At 41.4% G+C, this 23,546-nt stretch overlaps 1 protein-coding gene across 4 annotated transcripts in view; it reads left to right on the forward strand.

Annotated features, from left to right (window-relative positions):
* The window catches only part of MACROD2 (mono-ADP ribosylhydrolase 2), a 2,333,538-nt gene that overhangs the window by 1,669,981 nt on the left and 640,011 nt on the right, over positions 1-23,546 (forward strand). For all 4 annotated transcript variants that reach the window (XM_069547115.1, XM_069547113.1, XM_069547114.1 and 1 more), the window contains one exon: positions 22,044-22,117. In XM_069547115.1, coding sequence (XP_069403216.1) covers positions 22,044-22,117 — 74 coding nt within the window. The remainder of the gene's footprint in view (positions 1-22,043; positions 22,118-23,546) is intronic.

Raw genomic sequence — 23,546 nt, forward strand, 5'->3', positions numbered from 1 at the left:
CCATCTCATCAGAACTGATTCAAATGAATTCTTGTTAACGGCTGAGTAATACTCCATTGTGTATATGTACCACAGCTTTCTAGAGGACAGCAAGTATCGTACAATTCTTTCAGAAGCTTAGCTGTAAATGAGGTCAATCTTGAGAAAACCTGTTTCTTCCAGTACTTGTTTCTGTTACCAAAGATTGGATTTCCTAGTGTCAGGAGGGGGTTCTCGGAGAAGGCAGCCAATGTAAATCTGCTCCCAAGTTCTTGACAGACTGGGAGACTGATTTTGAAAGAACGCACCTGTGCTCGGAGCCACTGCCAGCGGTGGACAGAAGCGCTCTGTACTCTCAGCTGGGTCTCCAGGGCTCCCGTGCTGACCGGCATTCACCTACCTTGCTTCAGGCTTTCTTACACTCCTCAGCTCTTTAAGTACACATCTTTAAGTACCTATAAGGAAAGGGGCCTAAATGAGAACACCTGTGACCAACAAGAGGCATGTGACTTACACCCCTTAGTCTTCACAAGAGTAACAGTGCCACGTCGCAGGTACAAACACGGAACAACAGAAACGTGCCACATTCACCCAGAGGGCAGCTTGCAGGATGCAGGGGGACATGCGCAGTGTGGTAGGTCTGATTCCAGGCCTCTTCTTGCCCTTGTTCGAGCGGCCCTCTTGACCCCATTCCCATGCCTTGTTCCTTGAACAAGTATACAGATTTTATTATGTAGATAATATATTTTACTCTGGAAGAACCGTCCACAAGTGAAACCACATTCTGAAGATGACAAAGACCTAGATAAAAGTACAGACCATTCCTGGGTGCTGTGTGGCCTTAGTGGGATTTCAGAAAAAAAAAATTACATTCCCTGACTATCAATTCTAGTTCAGTGTATCAGTCAGATTTTTCTGCATTAATACAACCCCTCCAATCCAATGGCTGACAGCGAAGAGCCTTTATTCGCCAATTCCTGGTTCTGATGTCTTCCTGTTTTTTAACCGATAAAGGCCAGGCTTGGTCTGGCCAAGCTGGTTTCCAGGCTTTTACTGGGGCTCGGTCTCTGTCAGGTCTCTCGTTTTAGGGGCCAAACTGAAAGAGCAGTGTCTACCTGGGGTATTCTTTCTATGCCGCCAAGAGCTTTTTTTTTTTTTTAATTTAAATTTATTTATTTTAATTGGAGGTTAATTACTTTACAATATTTTATTGGTTTTGCCATACACCAACATGAATCTGCCACAGGTATACATGCATCCCCCATCCTGAACCCCCTCCCACTTCCCACCCTGTATCATCCCTCTGGGTCATCCCAATGCACCAGACCCGAGCATCCAGTATCATGCATCGAACCTGGACTAGCAATTTTTTTCTTATATGATATTATACACGCTTCAATGCCATTCTCCCAAATCATCCCACCCTCTCCCTCTCCCACAGAGTCCAAAAGACTGTTCTATACATCTGTCTTTTACATACATCTTTTGCTGTCTTGCATACAGGGTTATTGTTACCATCTTTCTAAATTCCATAAATATGCATTAGTATACTGTGTTGGTGTTTTTCTTTCTGGCTTACTTCCCTCTGTATAATAGGCTCCAGTTTCATCCACCTCTTTAAAACTGATTCAAATGTATTCTTTTTAATGGCTGAGTAATACTCTATGGTGTGTATATGTACCACTGTTTTCTTATCCATTCATCTGCTGATATCTAGGATATCTAGGTTGCTTCCATGTCCTGGCTATTATAAACAGTGCTGTGATGAACATTAGGATACATGTCTCTTTCAATTCTGGTTTCCTTGGTGTGTATGCCCAGCAGTGGGATTGCTGGGTCATAAGGCAGTTCTATTTCCAGTTTTTTAAGGAATCTCCACACTGTTCTCCATAGTGGCTGTACTAGTTTGCATTCCCACCAACAGTTCAAGAGGGTCCCCTTTTCCCCACACCCTCTCCAGCATTTATTGCTTGTAGACTTTTGGATCGCAGCCATTCTGACTGGTGTGAAATGGTACCTCGTAAGTGTTTTGATTTGCATTTCTCTGAGAATGAGTGATGTTGAGCATCTTTTCATATGTTTGTTAGCCATCTATATGTCTTCTTTGGAGAAATATCTATTTAGTTCTTTGGCCCATTGTTTGATTGAGTCGTTTATTTTTCTGGAATTGAGCTTCAGGAATTGCTTGTATATTTTTGAGATTAGTTGTTTGTCAGTTGCTTCATTTGCTATTTTCTCCCATTCTGAAGGCTGTCTTTTCACCTTGCTTATAGTTTCCTTTGTTGTGCAGAAGCTTTTAAGTTTATTTAGGTCCCATTTGTTTATTTTTGCTTTTATTTCCAATATTCTGGGAGGTGGGTCATAGAAGATCCGGCTGTGATGTATGTCAGAGAGTGTTTTGCCTATGTTCTCCTCTAGGAGTTTTATAGTTTCTGGTCTTATGTTTAGATCTTTAATCCATTTTGAGTTTATTTTTGTGTGCGTTGTTAGAAAGTGTTCTAGTTTCATTCTTTTACTAGTGGTTGACCAGTTTTCCCAGCACCACTTGTTAAAGAGATTGTCTTTACTCCACTGTATATTCTTGTCTCCTTTGTCAAAGATAAGGTGTCCATAGGTGCATGGATTTATCTCTGGGCTTTCTATTTTGTTCCATTGATCTATATTTCTGTCTTTGTGCCAGTACCATACTGTCTTGATGATGGTAGCTTTGTAGTAGAGCCTGAAGTCAGGCAGGTTGATTCCTCCAGTTCCATTCTTCTTTCTCAAATTGCTTTAGCTATTAGAGGTGTTTTGTATTTCCATACAAATCTTGAAATTATTTGTTCTAGCTCTGTGAAAAATACCACTGGTAGCTTGATAGGGATTGTATTGAATCTATAGATTGCTTTAGGTAGTATACTCATTTTCACTATATTGATTCTTCTGATCCATGAACATGGTATATTTCTCCATCTATTAGTGTCCTCTTTGATTTCTTTCACCAGTGTTTTATAGTTTTCTATATATAGGTCTTTAGTTTCTTTAGGTAGATATATTCCTAAGTATTTTATTCTTTTCATTGCGATGGTGAATGGAATTGTTTCCTTAATTTCTCTTTCTATTTTCTCATTATTAGTGTATAGGAATGCAAGGGATTTCTGTGTGTTGATTTTATATCCTGCAACTTTACTATATTCATTGATTAGCTCTAGTAATTTTCTGGTGGAGTCTTTAGGGTTTTCTATGTAGAGGATCATGTCATCTGCAAACAGTAAGAGTTTTACTTCTTCTTTTCCAATTTGGATTCTTTTTGTTTCTTTTCTGCTCTGATTGCTGTGGCCAAAACTTCCAGAACTATGTTGAATAGTAGCGGTGACAGTGGGCACTCTTGTCTTGTTCCTGACTTTAGGGGAAATGCTTTCAATTTTTCACCATTGAGGATAATGTTTGCTGTGGGTTTGTCATATATAGCTTTTATTATGTTGAGGTATGTTCCTTCTATTCCTGCTTTCTGGAGAGTTTTTATCATAAATGGATGTTAAATTTTGTCAAAGGCTTTCTCTGCATCTATTGAGATAATCATATGGCTTTTATTTTTCAATTTGTTAATGTGGTGAATTGCATTGATTGATTTGCAGATATTGAAGAGTCCTTGCATCCCTGGGATAAAGCCCACTTGGTCATGGTGTATGATCTTTTTAATGTGTTGTTGGATTCTGATTGCTAGAATTTTGCTAAGGATTTTTGCATCTATGTTCATCAGTGATATTGGCCTGTAGTTTTCTTTTTTGGTGGCATCTTTGTAAGGTTTTGGTATTAGGGTGATGGTGGGCTCATAGAATGAGTTTGGAAGTTTACTTTCCTCTGCAATATTCTGGAAGAGTTTGAGTAGGATAGGTGTTAGCTCTTCTCTAACTTTGGTAGAATTCAGCTGTGAAGCCATCTGGACCTGGGCTTTTATTTGCTGGAAGATTTCTGATTACAGTTTCAATTTCCATGCTTGTGATGGGTCTGTTAAGAGTTGCTGTTTCTTCTGGGTTCAGTTTTGGAAAGTTGTACTTTTCTAAGAGTTTCTCCATTTCTTCCAAGTTGTCCATTTTATTGGCACATAATTGCTGATAGTAATCTCTTATGATCCTTTGTATTTCTGTGTTGTCTGTTGTGATCTCTCCATCTTCATTTCTAATTTTATTGATTTAATTTTTCTTCCTTTGTTTCTTGATGAGTCTGGCTAATGGTTTGTCAGTTTTATTTATCCTTTCAAAGAACCAGCTTTTGGCTTTGTTGATTTTTGCTATGGTCTCTTTTGTTTCTTTTGCATTTATTTCTGCCCTAATTTTTAAGATTTCATTCCTTCTACTAACCCTACACCAAGAGTTTTAAAAGCCTTGTTTCTGCTCACATCCTATTGACCAAAGCAAGTCACACACTCAAATTTGGCATTAGTCAGGCAGAGAAGTACACTCCACCCACAGGGACAGGTTCTCCAAAGCCAGGTGGTAAATGAGGTAGCAAAGAAGAGTGTAGAACAGGGGACACTTATCTGATCCAGCACACTCAAACTAAACTACTAAAAAGAGATAGAGTGGTCTGCTGGTGGCATTCCTGCTCACATCAGACTTGAAGCTTTGCCATCTGTCTCAACATGGAAATTTTCAGAACTTCTCATCTGGTATCTTTTGAAATGTCTTACAAATGACTTTCACTATGTAGTCCTCCAGTGGACTTTAATTATATTTATTTTTTTATTATTTAAAAAATTTTATTCATCCTGGTATATATTTATTGAAGTATCATTGTTTTACAATGTTGTATTAGTTTCAGTTGTATTTTCTTTATTCATTGAAATAGTTGTTTTACAATATTATATAGTTTCAAGTGCACTGCATAGTGATTCAGTATTTTCACAGATTATCTTCCATTATAAGGTTATTACAAGATGATGGCTATGATATCCTATGCTATACAGTTTATTGTGTTGTTATCCATTTTATCTGTTAATCCCATATCCCTGATTTGTCCCTCCCCGTTTCCCTTTACAAGTTTGTGATTCTGTTTATGAGTCTATTTCTATTTTGCCTATACATTCATTTGTATTTTTAAAGATTTCATATATAATGTTTTATTTCTGATGATAATTTTAGGCCCTAAGAGTGCATTCACCTCTGGCTCACTCAGCAAAAGAGTGGCTGCCATGATATATGCTTTCAAACCGTGGAGAAGAGTTTCCACCAGCTGGGCCCTCCCTATGTAGGAAAATAGTGCATACTGACATTGGGAGGCTAGCTCAAACCTCAGATTATAGAGGATTGAAGCCAGTGTCTATTTCAGCATTCAGCCTTGAGAGATAGTTCACGCTGTGTCACCATCAAAGGGCAGATGGTCACTGGGAATCTTTTTAGAGGCATTGCTGGACTGATGAGGTCAGTTTACACAGGCCTTCAGGGAACTGGACCAAGCATTGATCTGTAAAAGCCAATAATCAGAGGCTTTGGGGACTAACTCATCTTCTTCCATGTTTGTTGATTGGGATTAACACTGCTGGGAGCTGTGTTGATGGTCTCTGGTGTGGCTGCTTCAGGAGAACCTTGATCCTGCCTGGGCAGGTGTGGGGCATAAAATCAGCTTCTTGGGACATAAACTGCTTTCTGACTCTGATTGGGTGACAGTCGAAACTTAGACACTCCCTGTGCTGATGTGTCCCTGAAATTGGTCCTATATTCTCCCCACTTAAGGGTGACAGAAGCCAAGAGGTGTTTATCAGACCTAAAACCAAGAGGATCTAGATCTTGTTCTCCTATGTGTGCCAAATAGATTCAAGGGATTAGATCTGATAGACAGAGTGCCTAAAGAACTATGGACAGGGGTTTGTGACATTGTACAGGAGGCAGGGCTCAAGACCATCCGCAAGGAAAATAAATGCAAAACGGCAAAATGGTTGACTGAGTAAGTTCAGTCACTCAGTTGTGTCTGAATGTTTGCGACCCCATGAATTGCAGCACGCCCGGCCTCCCTGTCCATTACCAACTCCCGGAGTTCACTCACACTCACATCCATCGAGTCAGTGATACCATCCAGCCATCTCATCCTCTGTCGTCCCCTTCTCCTCCTGCCCCCAATCCCTCCCAGCATCAGAGTCTTTTCCAATAAGTCAACTCTTCCCATGAGGTGGCCAAAGTACTGGAGTTTCAGCTTTAGCATCAGTCCTTCCAAAGAAATCCCGGCACTGATCTCCTTCAGAATGGACTGGTTGGATCTCCTTGCAGTCCAAGGGACTCTCAAGAGTCTTCTCCAACACCACACTTCAAAACCATCAATTCTTCAGTGCTCAGCCTTCTTCACAGTCCAACTCTCACATCCATACATGACCACTGGAAAAACCATAGCCTTGACTAGATGGACCTTAGTCGGCAAAGTAATGTCTCTGCTTTTGAATATGCTATCTAGGTTGGTCATAACTTTTCTTCCAAGGAGTAAGCGTCTTTTAATTTCATGGCTGCAGTCTCCATCTGCAGTGATTTTGGAGCCCCCAAAATAAAGTCTGACACTGTTTCCACTGTTTCCCCATCTATTTCCCATGAAGTGATGGGACCGGATGCCATGATCTTCATTTTCTGAATGTTGAGCTTGAAGCCAACTTTTTCACTCTCCTCTTTCACTTTCATCAAGAGGCTTTTTAGTTCCTCTTCAGTTTCTGCCATACTAACACCCAAAAAAGATGTCCTTTTCATTATAGGGGACTGGAATGCAAAAGTAGGAATTCAAGAACCACCTGGAGTAACAGGCAAATTTGGCCTTGGAATGAGGAATGAAGCAGGGCAAAGACTAATAGAGTTTTGCCAAGAAAATGCACTGGTCATAGCAAACACCCTCTTCCAACCACACAAGACAAGACTCTACACATGGACATCACCAGATGGTTAACAGAGAAGGCCTTACAAATAGCTGTGAATAGAAGAGAAGTGAAAGGCAAGGAGAAAAGGAAAGATACACCCATTTAAATGCAGAGTTACAAAGAATAGCGAGGAGAGATAAGGAAGCCTTCCTCGGTGATCAGTGCAAAGAAACAGAGGAAAACAATAGAATGGGAAAGACTGGCGATCTCTTCAAGAACATTAGAGATACCAAGGGAACATTTCATGCAAAGATGTGCACAATAAAGGACAGAAATGGTATGAACCTAACAGAAGCAGAAGATATTAAGAACAGGTGACAAGAATACACAGAAAAACTAGACAAAAAAGATCTTCATGACCCAGATAACCATGATGGTGTGTCACCTAGAGCCAGACATCCTGGAATGTGAAGTCAAGTGGACGTTAGGAAGCATCACTATGAACAAAACTAGTGGAGGTGATGGAACTCCAGTTGAGCTATTTCAAATCCTAAAAGATGATGCTGTTTTGCTGCACTCAATATGCCAGCAAATTTGGAAAACTCAGCAGTGGCCACAGGACTGGAAACGGTCAGTTTTCATTCCAATCCCAAGGAAAGGCAATGCCAAAGAATGCTCAAACTACCACACAATTGCAGTCATCTCACATGCTAGTAAACTAATGCTCAAAATTTTCCAAGCCAGGCTTCAGCAATATGTGAACCATGAACTTCCTGATGTTCAAGCTGGTTTTAGAAAAGGCAGAGGAATAAGAGATCAAATGGCCAGCTACCACTGGATCAGGGGAAAAGCAAGAGAGTTCCAGAAAAACATCTATTTCTGCTCTATTGACTATGCCAAAGCCTTTGACTGTGTGGATCACAACAAACTGTGGAAAATTCTGAATGAGATGGGAATACCATACAACCTGACCTGCCTCTTGAGAAACCTGTATGCAGGTCAGGAAGCAACAGTTAGAAATGGACATAGAACAACAGACTGGTTCGAAATAGGGAAAGGAGTATGTCAAGGTTGTATATTGTCACCCTGCTTATTTAACTTATATGCAGATTACATCATGAGAAATGCTGGGCTGGAGGAAGCACAAGCTGAAATCAAGATTGCCAGGAGAAATATTAATATCCTCAGATATGCAGATGACATCACCCACCCTTATGGCAGAAAGTGAAGAACTAAAGAGCCTCTTGATGAAAGTGAAAGAGGAGAGTGAATAAACTGGCTTAAAACTCAACATTCAGTAAACTAAGATCATGGTATCAGGCCCCATCAGTTCATGACTAATAGATGGGGAAACAGTGGAAACAGTGTCAGACTTTATTTTTAGGGGGCTCCAAAATCCCTGTAGATAGTGACTGCAGCCATGAAATTAAAAGATGCTTGCTCCTTGGGAGGAAAGTTATGACCAACCTAGATAGCATATTCAAAAGCAGAGACATTACTTTGCCAACTAAGGTCCGTCTAGTCAAGGCTATGGTTTTTCCAGTGGTCATGTATGGATGTGAGAGTTGGACCATAAAGAAAGCTAAGTGCTGAAGAACTGATGGTTTTGAAGTGTGGTGTTGGAGAAGACTCTTGAGAGTCCTTTGGACTGCAAGGAGATCCAACCAGTCCATCCTAAAGGAAATCAGTCCTGAATATTCATTGGAAGGAATGATACTGAAGCTGAAACTTTAATACTTTGTCCACCTGATGTGAAGGACTCATTAGAAAAGACCTCTTAAAAGACCTCAGAAAAGACCCTGATGCTGGGAAAGGCTGAAGGTGGGAGAAGAAGGGGCGGACAGAGGATGAGATGGTTAGATGGCATCACTGACTCAATGGACATGAGTTTGAGTAAACTCTAGGAGTTGGCCATGGACAGGGATGGCTGGTGTGCTGCAGTCCATGGGGTCACTAAGAGTTGGACATGACTGAGCGACTAAACTAAAGGTCATGTGCATGGGATATTTAGCCAGCACGCTCTAGTACACAACATAGAATCTGTTCATTTCCTTCCCTCCAGTGGCAAGGACTGATTTCCCTAGACCTCAGGTGGTGTAAAAGCATGGCAGGGAGCCTCACAGGGCACTGGAGCAAACAATTATGCCCCAGGTTCTCACTGTTCATACTCCATATTTTTGAGCTCCTATTTTGCTTTGTCACTGAAGGTGGAGGGCTTCCGTGGTGGCTCAGTGGTAAAGAATCTGCCTGCTGATGCAAGAGGCACATGTTTGATCCCTGTGTCGGGATGATCCCCTGGGGAAGGAAATGGCAACCCACTCCAGTATTCTTATCTGGAGAATTCCATGGACAGAGGAGCCTGGTGGGCTACAGTGCGTAGAGTCACAAATAGACATGACTTAGCGACTGAACAGCACAACTAAAGGTGGAAAAATGAGTAAGACAAGGGTTCTGCCTCTTGGAGCTTCTATTGCAATGGGATGGATGCAAGGTGACCAATCACATGGGTCTGAGGTCATTTCAGATTTTGGGAAGGGTACCAGAAGTGCCCTGCAAGCCAAAGTGAGAAGTGTGGGCTTTGGTCATAAGCGTGGAGGAATCCACTAGGGGCTCCTAGCATGGACATGAGATCACATGCTTTAAATTTGGAAAGGTCACTGTCCCCCAGGTCCATGTACCATACACACCACCAGTTCAGAAAGTAGACACTGCGTTTTCATCTCTCAGTTGATCCCAGTATCAGTCTTTTCTACTCAAATGTGATGTCCTCAACAAACTCCTTTGATTACCCTTTTTGGAAAAATCATCTTTTAAAAAAATTCATAAGAATTCTTTTCCAGATGATTCTGTGAGATCTTTCATCTCCCTTCTCCAGAGACTTATTCAGGGTTAGTAGGAACAGCTTGCATAGAATAGAATTTGTTTCACGAGCCATTTCTCAGGTCATTATTATAATTCCTTAGGCAAAAGGTGATTTTAAAAACACTCTTAGAAATAAGACACCAGTGCTCATAAGTTTGAGAAATTGATGAAGCTTGCATAGATGATAACCTTGTGTCCCATAAAAATGCAACTCATTCAGACCTGCTTTGCCGAGCAGAGACAACCTGAAAACTTCATGTTCCACAATTTTTTTTTAACAGAAAGCAAAAGTTACTCAAGTCTGAGGTGAATATAGTAGAATTTATGGGGCATTATTCACTATAGCATACATAATGTCAAGTGAAATGAAAGAATGGGCATGAGGATATTAAGAAGTATAGAAATTTCCTTTCTTTATGACCAATTCTAGAGGTCATGTTTGGAAAATCAGTACTAAGCTGATACCAGTGAGGGGTAAGGCAGAGCCATGGGGAAAGGCATGATCACAGAAGTTCTGTTGTGAGCCAGTGAGCTTCAAACGTTCAGATTTTATTAATAACTGTGTCAAAAATTACAGTACCTACATGTTGAGTAATGACCAGCTTGTCTATGATCCCCAGGGTCTCCTTGGGCCCAAGTCATGCTCTGCAGTGAAGATATAAGTGCTAGACTGGGGGCTGCCACCTGAGAAAGAGGGCAGGAGGACATGAGGCCCAGGGCTAGCAGGTATGGTCCTCACAGGAGGCTCTGTACTTGGGCAACAAACTTTCTGACCACAGGGGCCTTCAGGCTGACTTCCTTTCTTTTGAATTTGAAACAGTGTTGCATCTGGACTGGAGTCTCTGAGGGAGAAGTGCTATGGTGATCATCCTTCTGCAGAGATGTGAGGGTGAACTGAATGCCAGGCACTGGGCTAGAGTGTGGATGGAGGGAGGGAAGTTGGTAGATCCAGGTCAGGGGGTGGAGGGGGAAGGCTGGCCCTGGCCCTGCCTCTGCTTGAGTTCCCCTACAGTCATGTTTTTTCTTTTTCACTTCTGTAAAATGATAAAGATTGTATACATCTTGAAGGGAGTTTCGAGGGTTTGGAGCTCTGTTAGGTGGAAGCCAGAGGTGGCAGGGCTTCTAAGAACAGGCTTCCATCCCATGCCCGTCCATAGCCACATGCAGTATCATTGCTTCCTCTTCAGGTAGGTGCTGGTCCACATCACTTTATCATATTAGTGAGTGATTCTAAGTTCATTAAAGCTTGTACAACACAGACTATACTTTGCATACCTCTTGATTGTATTCAGGATTTATCCAAATTAAGCAACTTTGACCAGCTCCTCCCTCAATACACTATCGCTGTCCATTTAGAAGCCAACTCATCTTCATTCTTCTCCCTTCTTTTCCTTGGGCTGTTGTGAAGATTACTTAGTATTGGCATGCATTTTACTTAGTGACTTGTACATAATAATTACTTGCAAAATGTTAACAACAGCAGCAATTTTGCTATTTCAAGATTTCTATGTCGTGGGGCAGCTTCATATGCCAGTGTGAACCTGTCTTATGACCTCTGAAAGCAAAGCAAAAGTTGTTCAGTCATGTCTAACTCTTTGCGACCCCATAGATGATACAGTCCATGGAATATCTCCAGGCCAGAATACTAGAGTGGGTAGCTGTTGCCTTCTCCAGGGAATCTTCCCAACCCAGGGATCGAATCCAGGTCTCCCACATTGCAAGTGGATTCTTTACCAGCTGAGCCACAAGGGAAACCCTCTGCACCTCCCAAAAGTAAAATATGATTGTGATTTCATGACGTGATGACCAGCGGGCTCCCCCAACTCTTCTCCCTCTGTCATTAAGTAACTTATAAAACATTCTCTATTGTGCATGTTCCCAAGGTGACAACTAGAAAAGTTTAGAGAAAGAGTGCCCTCCAGGTAAGACGTAACACCTCACTTGCTCCAATTTGTGAACAGATGCTGACGGCTGTCATAGTTTCCTTTCCCCCAAAAGCAGAGGTTAGGGTTGAGTTTGGAAGAGAGTTTCATGAATGGTAGTGGGGGAGAAAGACAAGGAGAGGGGGTCAGCAAAGAGGATCTTGCTGAGCATCACTGCTGTGGAACATGGGAGCATCCACCCACTGGACAGCATTCAGCGTGCCCCTCAGCCTTCTCCGCCAGGGGGCAGGCAATCTGATGCGGGTACCCACCACCTCATTAGTCACGACTGAAGGATGCTCCTGGTGCCTTTGATACCCTGACACTTTGGACTTGCCCCGCAGTGGGCAGTGAGAACCCACAGTTAAAAGGCAGCAGGTGCCAGTGGGTGTAAGTTGAGCCAGGATGCGAGGATTACACATGCCACAGGGATGTATGTAGGGCATGGTCTGAGTCTTCCACAGTGATGCAACTGACGGATATGCCATACCCTATGTGTATATGTATGCAAATGGGCTTCCCCTGGTGGCTCAACAGTGAAGAATCTGCCTGCAAAGCAGGAGATGCAAGTGCGATTCCTGGGTCAGGAAGATGCCCCGGAGCAGGGCATGGTAAGCTGTTCCAGTATTCTTGCCTGGAGAATTCCATGGCCTGAGGAGCCTGGTGGGCTACAGTCCACAGGGTTGCAAAGAGTCAGACATGACTGAAGCAACTGAGCATGCACATGTATATGCAAATAACCAAGCCTGGCATCCTATGTGTATACAGATGTATGGCACAGCCTGCCTTGTCCTTTCAAACAACAGCTAAGACTCCACCCTGTTGAAACGGGCTGCAGATGCCTCCCTCTTGCCTTCCAGGTGCCCTTTTGCTCTGCTGAGAGAAGCCAGCAACACCCTCGTTAGCATTCTGCTGCCGTGCTCACTGCAGTGACAGGGGCCAGTGTCAGTCTTATTACTTCACCTGTTTTATCTCTTGTGAAACTCAGCCGTTAGTCAGGATTGTCTGAGTGGCTGCTCTGGCAATTGCTTAACGGTGAGGTTCCTTCAGCTCATTTCTCTCAAGTAATTTGATTCCATCACGCTATCAGAATTGCTTTTTTTGGTTTGGAAGGAGGCCTCGGGGAGGGGGTTTATGGAAAGCTGTTTTGAGGTTAACAGCAATCATGTCCTGTAAGGTTCCCCGTGTCCACCACACTCCCCATCTGCATGCTTCTACCTCTCTTGCCCACGCAGGGCAGGGGTGGATGTGTGTTCAGGGGGTTGGCGAAGTATGTTCTGAGCAAAACACAACCCAGCTTACATTGCATCTTCTTTTGCCTGAGCTTGTAAAGTGTGTTGTTTCATTGTCTTCTTAGTCCCCACACCAGAATTCATGCGCTAAGATAGAAAAAGATTGTGGCTATCCTCTTAAAAAATCAAGCAAAGTATAATTTTACAGTAAGTCAATGTTCAAAATCCCAGTCCAACTGATGTTAACATTTCAATAAGCCCAGTAATTCATGATCCCCCTCATTTAGGACAGATTTTCATCAATGTGGAAAATCCCATGTTTAATAACGGATATTTTTATTTTATTTGAGTTTGTGTGTAAATAGAAACATTAAAAGCAGCAGCGTGCTTTCCTCATTAAAGACTTGATGGGGGGAGGGAGGATTTAAAAGTAGATGTGAATTTAATGGGCAGAGTTTGAGTTTGATTTTTTTTTTAAACTATTGCTTTTTTTTTTTTTTTTTGGATATTTATGGCCATTTGGCCCCAACTGGGTGCTTATAGTCACCCTAAGGGCTGGTGAGTGTGGCAACCACTTTCTAAATATGCAATGGACATGGAGATTTATGATCCCATAAAGTTGTTAGTATTTTATCACAGCCTTGGGCCAAGTGCCTGGCTGGATAGAGTTGATAATATGGACTAAATACCCTTTGAGGTAAAGGCCACTACAGAAGAAATTGTGTAGCTAGAAAAAAAAAAAAGATTCAGTACACAAACAATAGTTTTACATTTATGAGCTTTGCCTGGGCATTGATCACTAGATGGTTTTTTTTCTTACAACTGCTAGGGAGGCATTGGCAGTTAAAGCGCAGGTGATCGCTGGAAACTGGGCTAGAAGATGAGGGGAAATGCAAGCCCTGGGTGGACTATAAACAGTTCAGTTTAGTTCAGTCACTCAGTCGTGTCCGACTCTTTGCGACCCCATGAATCGCAGCACGCCAGGCTTCCCTGTCCATCACCAACTCCCACAATTCACTCAGACTCGCATCCATCGAGTCAGTGATGCCATCCAGCCATCTCATCCTGTCATCCCCTTTTCCTCTTGCCCCCAATCCCTCCCAGCATCAGAGTCTTTTCCAATGAGTCAACTCTTCGCATGAGGTGGCCAAAGTACTGGAGTTTCAGCTTCAGCATCATTCCCTCCAAGGCAATCCCAGGGCTGATTTCCTTCAGAATGATAGATGGGTTGAATATTTTAAAGCATGGATTAACTATACTGGGTATTCTGTTCAATTTGATTTTTAACTCTTTTGCATGCTAAGAGCTTCTCAGAAATAATTGATTTAGGGCATTACCATCTGCCTCTGTATGATGTAGTAATCTATAGCTCCAAGCATACCTCACTGAGTTTAAAACAGAAGTTGATCCATTGCTTCTTCCTCAAAAATGGGCAGAGTATGTTATATTTATATTTATTTTGGTAGACTGTGCTGGATTTTCAATAGAAAATATTTGTTTTATAACAACGGGACAACTTTAATTTCTCCATAGGAGCCTACAGACAAAGTTAAAGATATTTCTGCGCTCCATTGTTTCCAGCTCTTTGCCACCTCATGAACTGATATTGGGAAATTATCAACAGCAATATTTTTTTTAAGAAAGCTAGAGAGGAAAATTGTCAATGACAAGGTCAAAGCCAGATTCACTCCAATTATGTTGGAAACAGGGTTTTCTACAATTCCGATAAACGGTTTTGGGTAGAGACTTCAATGACTCTTTGCTGCTGTTATCTTTTCTGCAGCTTGATGCAAAGAGAAAATATAAGGTAATAACTGAGTGAGAGAAAATGGCTAAAGTGGTATTTGATACGCCATGGATGAAAAGCATTGCAAACTCAACTTTCTGTTTCGGTTGTCCCCCTCTGTTTCTCCCTTTTGTCCCCAATTTTCCCTCTTCTGTTTTGATGTTCTGTTGACGGAATTTGTCCCCTCATGGTGTAAGTACTCACTGCTTTGTAGAGAGACAACAAGAGAGTCAGAAAGTGTGTCTGAGCTTCTAGCTATAAAAGGTATTGATTAGCCTAAAGCTATCCCTAATGGCTTTAAATGTGGTCAAGAAAATATAATGAAGTACATCCTGACATGTTAACTAACTAGAAAGATAAATACGTTGTTTTAAACTTTAATACATTTCTGTTGGGATTGCACATCAGTACAACTGCTTTGAAAAACTGGTAGGAGCTACCAGTCCTACCATCTTGGGAATGAACCTCTGGGCCCATAGCCCCAAATCCTGGGTACATTCTCAACAGGAACAAGTGCTTTTGTTTTCATTGTGGCATGTAAGAGAATGTTTGTGGCAGCTTTATTCACAATAGCCCCAAACTGGAAACAATCCAATTATCCATCAATACTGGAATGGATAAATTGTGGAATATTCATGTAGTGGAATGCAGCCCTCCAGTGAAAAAGAATGAGCTTCTGCTGCATGTGTGAATGTAGCATGGTTATATGGATACGTGGATAAATCAGGCAGGCATGATATTGAACAAAATACAGACAGTGCACATTGTCCATGTATATGAAATGGAAAAGCAGACAAAGCAAATGAATCTGTGATTAGCTGTTCCTTCAGGGCATAGGTATTGACCTGAGGCAAGACAGTTTTCTGCAGTATTGGAAATGTTTTATATCTTGATGTGGTAAATAGTGTGTGTGTGATACATACACACGCATGCACATATGTGTATGTGTGAAAAACTGCAAGCAACTTAAATACAAAATAAATTTTTAAAAACTGTATAAGTTGGCTTCACCGTTGACAGCAAAAGTTAATTTTAATAACCCTAATGAATGAGGAACTAAGTAGCTTTGGAATGACAGAAGCATGTCCTATGCACACCTGGACACACACAGCTCCCTGCATGCTTGGCCCTGAATTGCTAATGGTTTTCTCAGCCTCATTGACCCTCATACTTGGAAGAGATTTTCTATGTCATCTAATTCAATGATTCATCTGAAGCTTGTCTGCAGCCTTGCCTCTGGGTGGCCATTCTGCTTTTGTGAACAAAAGCCCCTTGGTGACCAGAATACCATTGAGACCTCCTGAGGCAGGCCTTGTTCTCCTCAGGAGCCCATCCTTGGGCACAAATCCACCCTTGTCTATTCATTGGTCTTGCTTGTAACCCTTGGGGTCTTGCAGTTAAGTGGGCAAAGGGTTGTGTGGTTGCTATTTACCCAGAACATAGTATAATATTTATCTTGTTTACTTAGGCTGCTGACAGCAAGTATGTTTTCAGGGGTATTTGTCTGGATATTTTCCTCCCCTTTTAATTACAGCATATCTTCCCACCAGGAGCTATATTTTCTCAAATGCAGTTTCTCAATAGTTTTCCCTCAGGGATGAAATAGGATAATGTGGATACATCATTTCTGCTTGGACATCTCACACCATACTCTTGAGCTAAGTGCTCCTGTTCTCCCAGTAATTAACCATTCCTGCTGTCGGTGCAAAGGTTCCTTAGTCCACGTGTACTTATCGATCATTTCCTGTGTGCCAGCAATGTTTTAGGGATACGTGATGAGTTAAAAACAGGTGTGGTAGCTTATCTCCTTAGGACTTTCACTTTATGAAGATTTTTAACCAAATATTTCCATAAATAAACATAAAATTGCAACTCCAGTGAGTGCTGCAAGGAAAAGGCACGTGGTCTTATGAAAGCATGAGGTGAGTAGTCATCTGTATCAGGGGAGCCTTCCCTGGTGGAGTGTTGGCTGAGCAAAGAGCAAATGTTAAAATCAGCTAGGAAAAGAGAAAAATGCCATTTCTGGAAGAGGAAACAGCATGAGCAAGGCCTCATGGCAGGAAGGTGAAAAGGAGCATGCCACATTCAAAGACTAGAAAGAAGGTCAGTGTGGCTGGAATGAGAAAGCAGAGAGTAAAACAACATGAGACAGAGTCAGACCACTCAGGAGAGAAGTATTAGCACGAATCTGGGGAGTGGTCTGAGGACAGAGCAGCCTTCAAAGGCTTGCAAAGGCTGTTCTTTGGAAAGTGGCTGAACTTTCTAAAAAGAAGAGGTTTTGGGAGATAGCTTTGGAATGGAAATATTACATCAGGGTCCACAGTGTGATCTGGGGAGGAGGTAAGGTGGGGGTTGTCATCAAAAATGACCAGATCAGGGAACTGGCAAGCCAGGTGTTGAGTGAGTCATCATCTTGGATGTTAAAATTGCCCAAGGTTATTACAAGCCTGGAGGTGGAGATGAAAACTATAACTCAGTGCCAGAGGTTTGATGAATGTGGGAAAGTGACCAGGAGGTCACACATCATTGAGAAGTGACCAGAGTTGCCATGGTTCTAGGAGAACTTGTATAATTTCTCTGTGGGGAATTACATCTTCTAAAGGTTAATGCTGATGGCCATTGCAACTGAGTGTGATTACAGAATTTATTAGCTTTATATAGCCCTATAATTTTACTATTTAAATACTTCTTGAACACATCAAAAAGTTGGAGGTTTTCATGGGAAGAAAATAGAGGTAAGACAAATCTAGAAAGGCCCCTGGGGTATATACCCAAGCTAAGATGCTAAGGTTTATTCTGAAGGAGACGGAGAGTCAGCCAAGGCTGCCATTGTTTTGAGTGAGGTGGTGGTAACTGTACTTTAGGAGAGTCACCTGAAGGCAGTGTGCTGGATAGGCGAGAGAAGGGGAGAAGACCAAGAGCACAGGTACAAGTCAACCGCAGTTGTTGGGGTGAGAGTGGATCAGACCTTCTGTGAGATCGATGGGTAAGGAAGAACGGGGTGATGTCAGATGTGTCAGAGGGACACTGCCTGTGGGACCAAGTTACCAGGGGGGAAGCTGCTGGGCTCTGCAGTTGCTAAAAGAGAGCTAGAGCTTGGGCAGAACCAGAAACTCAGGAAGGGGTTCCTTTTGTGGACGAATGCATGTTGCACTTTTGGTTACACATTGTACGTCCAGCTCTACAGCCCATCAGGGGAGGCACCTGGGTAATTACAAATGTAGGTTTTCAACTCAGGGGAGAGTTGGACTGGAAATCTCACTGTGGTTAACCCCTAACCACATACACCTATTCTGGCCACCTTGTTTCTCCTTGCAGCCCTCTAGGACTCCTGCTCCCCCACTTCACTTTCTCTCCCCTTTTCCATCAATTCCTTGCTGCTCACATCTTATTCCCAAGGACAGTGTCCCCCTCGGCTCCTGACATACCGTTCCCTTTCCCAAATATTCTGTCGTTTTCTAGAAAGTAACCCCCTTCCTTGCTCAGCTCTCATCCGTGTCCCTACATTCCTAAATGCCCTTGTTTGCTGGATTGTAACGGCCTCCTGTTATTTCCTCCCTCCCAACTTTGGGATTTAAAGACAAGGACTGGTTAGGGTCTGTCTATACAGATATATCCATAAGTACATATGTGTATGTACATATATACCCTTTTCTAATTAAATGATGGGGTTCCCAGGTGGCACTAGTGGTAAAGAACGTAAGAGAAGTGGGTTCAATCTGTTTGGTGAACTAGCTAATGAACAAACAGGCTTTTCTCATTTTAAGAGTTTTACATTTTGAAGACTTCATTTAAGGAAAGTGAAACAATGTGCAAGAAAGCCATAATCCTAAATGCCATAAACGAATCTGCACGTTTCAGAACGTGTGCACTGGTTTTCATATTGCAGGGTTCTCTCTCCCCGGTGACAGTGACCAAGTGGAGCTTGGCACTGCTTTATTTTGGTCCCTTTCCTTCTATACTCGTTCACAAAGCATGTAGAGACTTAATTAGACAAGCAACACTTACTTTTGGAAGTGGGGGCAAACAAGTCCTCTTTTATTTCTCTCTCACATTTTCTCAGAAAGTCCACTGAGATTTAAACCATTAGTATTTAAGCCGTTAGAACTACTAGAATATATTTCCAGTGGTGGGGGGTGGAGGGGTGGGCGGCAGGGTTCAATCCCTGGTTGGGGAACTAAGATCCCATATGCTGTGCAGTGTAACCAAAAGATAGAAGAAAGAAAATCCAGGAGTAGAATATACAAATCTCTAGAGACAAAGTAGATTAGTACTTGCCAGGAGCTGAGGGAGAGGTGAGATTGGGGAGAGTAATGAGTACAGAGCTTATTTTTTGGATGGTGAAAATATCCTGGGATTAGTGATGATGACTGCACAAGTTTGTGGACATAAAAACTGCTAAACTATATACTTTAAAACACTTCAAAGATTTAAAAAAAAAATCAGGAGGGAAGAGACACTGTAATATGAAAAACGAGTTAAAAACATTTAATACCAAAGAAGATGAAGACTGAGTGAAGGGCTACAGACTTTTGTGACTAGAAAGGCAGTGGTGAGCTTGAGTTTTAGTAGGAGTCACTCTCCTTTCTGCCCCATAAATGAGTAACTTATAAGGTTATCCCCTCACATTTATCTCTATTGGCAGAACGTCTGATGATTCTGTGAGTTCTTGAATGTGTTTGTTTACATACACTACAGGATGAGTTTTAGAAACTCCGATTATGCGTGCTCATGCTCATTGATGTGTTATAAGTGCATCATTCTTCCTGCCCTTCTAAAACCAAACCTGTACTATAAAATCAGGTCCTTTCATGTTGACATTTCCAATGGCTTTAAATGGAGCAGGCATTGCCTGCCTTGAATTTGTACAATATCTTTCAGTGGTTTGACTGTGTGACCAGTTTCTCACCCTGTCTTGTGCCAGCTCATTGATGGAGGGCTGCTGACTATGTTACCCTGAGTCCACCACATGCAGTCTCTGACCTGAATTTATTTGATTTGTCAACCGAGGGTAATTGACTTTAATATAACATCTTGAAAAGAAGAGAAGTGAAAGGCAAAGATATACCCATTTGAATGCAGAGTTCCAAAGAATAGCAAGGAGAGATAAGAAAGCCTTCCTCAGTGATCAGTGCAAAGAAACAGAGGAAAACAGTAGAATGGGAAAGACTAGAGATCCCTTCAAGAAAATTAGAGATACCAAGGGAACATTTCATGCAAAGGTGGGCTCAATAAAGGACAGAAATGGTATGGAACTAACAGAAGCAGAAGATATTCAGAAGAGGTGGCAAGAATACACAGAAGAACTGTACAAAAAAGATTTTCATGACCCAAATAATCACAATGGTGTGATCACTCACCTAGAGCCAGATATCCTGGAATATGAAGTCAAGTGGGAAGGAAGCTAAGGAAGCATCACTACAAACAAAGCTAGTGGAGGTGATGGAACTCCAGTTGAGCTATTTCAAATCCTAAAAGTTGATGCTGTTATGGCACTGCACTCAATATGCCACCAAATTTGGAAAACTCAGCAGTGGCCACAGGACTGGAAAAGGTCAGTTTTCATTCCAATCACGAAGAAAGGCAATGCCAAAGAATGCTCAAACTACTGCACAATTCCACTCATCTCTCACACTAGCAAAGTAATGCTCAAAATTCTCCAAGCCAGGATTCAGCAATATGTGAACTGTGAACTTCTGGATGTTCAGACTGGTCATATTTTTTTTTTAGTTTTTTTATTTTTTAAACTTTAAAATCTTTAATTCTTACATGTGTTCCCAAACATGAACCCCCCTCCCACCTCCCTCCCCATAACATCTCTGTGGGTCATCCCCATGCACCAGCCCCAAGCATGCTGTATCCTGCATCAGACATAGACTGGCAATTCAATTCTTACATGATAATATACATGTTAGAATGCCATTCTCCCATATCATCCCACCCTCTCCCAAAGACAGAGGAACCACAGATCAAATTGCCAACATCAAAAGCAAGAGAATTCCAGAAAAACATCTATTTCTGCTTTATTGACTATGCCAAAGACTTTGATTGTGTGGATCACAACAAACTGTGGAAAATTCTGAAAGAGATGTTAATACCAGACCATCTGACCTGCCTCTTGAGAAATCTATATGCAGGTCAAGAAGCAACACTTAGAACTGGACATAGAACAACAGACTGGTTACAAATAGGGAAAGGAGTACGTCAAGGCTGTATATTGTCACCCTGCTTATTTAACTTATATGCAGAGTACATCATGAGAAATGCTGGGCTGGAGGAAGCACAAGTTGGAATCAAGATTGCTGGGAGAAATATCAATAACCTCAGATATGCAGATGACACCACCCTTATGGCAGAAAGTGAAGAACTAAAGAGCCTCTTGATGAAAGTGAAAGTGGAGAGTGAAAAAGTTGGCTTAAAGGTCAGCATTCAGTAAACTAAGATCATGGCATCTGGTCCCATCACTTCATGGCAAATAGATGGGGAAACAATGGAAATAGTGGCCGACTTTATTTTGGGGGGCCCCCAAATCCCTGCAGATGGTGACTGCAGCCATAAAATTAAAAGATGCTTGCTCCTTGGGAGGAAAGTTATGACCAACCTAGACAGCATATTAAAAAGCAGAGACATTCCTTTGCCAACAAAGGTCCATCTAGTCAAGGCTATGGTTTTTCCAGTAGTAATGTATGGATGTAAGAGTTGGATTGTGAAGAAAGCTGAGCACCAAATAATTGATGCTTTTGAACTGTGATGTTGGAGAAGACTCTTGAGAGTCCCTTGGATTGCAAGGAGATCCAACCAGTCCATCCTAAAAGGAGATCAGTCCTGGGTGTTCACTGGAAGGACTGATGTTGAAGCTGATACTCCAATACTTTGGCCACCTGATACAAAGAGCTGACTCATTTGAAAAGACCCTAATGCTGGGAAAGACTGAGGGAGGGAGGAGAAGGGGATGACAGAGGTTGAGTTGCTTGGATGGCATCACTGACTCAATGGATATGCATTTGAGTAAGCTCTGGAAGTTCCTGATGGACAGGGAGGCCTGGTGTGCTGTGGTCCATGGGGTCACATAGAATTGGACACAACTGAGTAACCAAACTGAACTTTATGAGAAAATTATATGAAAATGTTGTGAAAACCGTTAAGCAATTGTAAATTCTTTTTAATAGATAACCATACAACTGAAGAGACAATTAGTTCTCTATTGCCCTTCTTGCTCTAGATGGATGTAGGACCAGTGTTCTTGTATATAGCATTGCAGACTTCATCTCCTGTGATGTTAATTTTAGAGTGTGTAGACCACTTACTAGGGTCTGCCTTGCTCAGTACTAAATGGTTGGATTGAATGTTGACTAAATGAGGAAAAAACCCATATCCATCCATGACTGACTCTCTATCACCTTTGCCTTTAAAAAAAAAAAAATTGTCTTTTTCTTCTTTTCACTTAGGTTTTCCAAACGAGCCTGCTGCAGTCATCGCCCTTAGCACCATTAAGGAATGGCTGGCCAAGAATCAGCACGAGGTAGGGGAACACAGTCAGTGAACATATAAGATGCTGTGATTTGATCCTCAGTTTTGAAAAGGCAGATACATTTATTCCATAAGTATCCAGTAGACCTAGTCATTGAGCCAAAGATGGGTGATTCTCTTTCTGTAATTATTGACTGACGGCATGAGGTTGATTGGTTTTGGTGGTGAAGATGGGCAAAATGGTCAGATTTATTTAGCCATGATCTCATTTTTGCTTCATTAGAAAAAAGTGGGTTTTTGCATAAAAGAACTGGGTTGGTTTCATTAAGATGAAAAATTCAGGGATCGTCTGGTTCTGTTTTCCTGAAGGAGTTACCTTTGTTGATAGGGGATTTCTGATGTTTGTTAATTTTTTTCAGTAATCTAAGATCACTTTATATATTACCAATCTTTAAAACAACCTCTGAGTGTGATATTGGAGTGGGTTTGACTAATTGCGCTAAATCATCATGATGGGGATTTTTTTTAATGAAACTGAATATTTCCATCATTGTACATCATGCCTGTTTTTCTACTTATTTAATAAGATCTTCAGGATATATGCAGTGATGTGTAAAAGGATTATTCAAGTAAACCAAGGAACACAATAAGTAAATATGCTATGGAGGCTTGGATTTTAGAGGTTCAGTGATTAACATATAACAGCAAATAGGTTTCAGACAACACACAATATTGTACATTTTTCTTATGATTTTGGCTTTGTCCTCATTTGCTCATGAGTACTGTAGAGTATTTTGTTCCATTTATGATGGCCCGTGAATTTAGCTTTCTCCTTTGCTGGGAAACAGATTATTTGGAAATGTCTGGGTATGGAAAGAGACTATGGGAGTTTCCTAATGAGAGCTCTTGGTGCTTTTCTGTATTTAAATAAACAGCAGTGTCATTTTTGCTAACTACTCTGATTTCAGCATTTTTAAAACAGGTATGAAAATTGTTGATCTCAAGTAGAAGACCATGTGGTCAGACATACCCATTTTGGTGCTTGCTTTTTCTTTTCCTCTTGCTTTTAAAAGGTGTATGTAGGACAACTTCAATTTAGAGGATAACTTTGATGTATGGCAAAACCAATACAATATTGTAAAGTTAAAAAAAAAGGAATGCATAAATGAGGCAATTAGCTATGCAAAAAAATATAGACAAACATAGGATAAAAGTATAAGGATGGCAAAATATATATCCATGTAAAAGTAAATATAAGAAATCCGAGTGATATAATAATATCAGAGAAGGAAGATATTGGAATAAGATATATTACCAGAGATTAGGGGGACTTTTCATAATGATAAAGGGTTTGATTCATCAAGAAGAGATATTAAGTCTAGAATGTTTACATCCAGTAACTGAATGGCATCATACATGAAACAAAAGAAGGAATTTTTAATTGAAAGAATAAATAGATACACTCTCAGTTATAGCTGGAT

This window comes from Ovis canadensis, chromosome 13, assembly GCF_042477335.2.
Source record: "Ovis canadensis isolate MfBH-ARS-UI-01 breed Bighorn chromosome 13, ARS-UI_OviCan_v2, whole genome shotgun sequence".
NCBI lineage: Eukaryota > Metazoa > Chordata > Mammalia > Artiodactyla > Bovidae > Ovis > Ovis canadensis.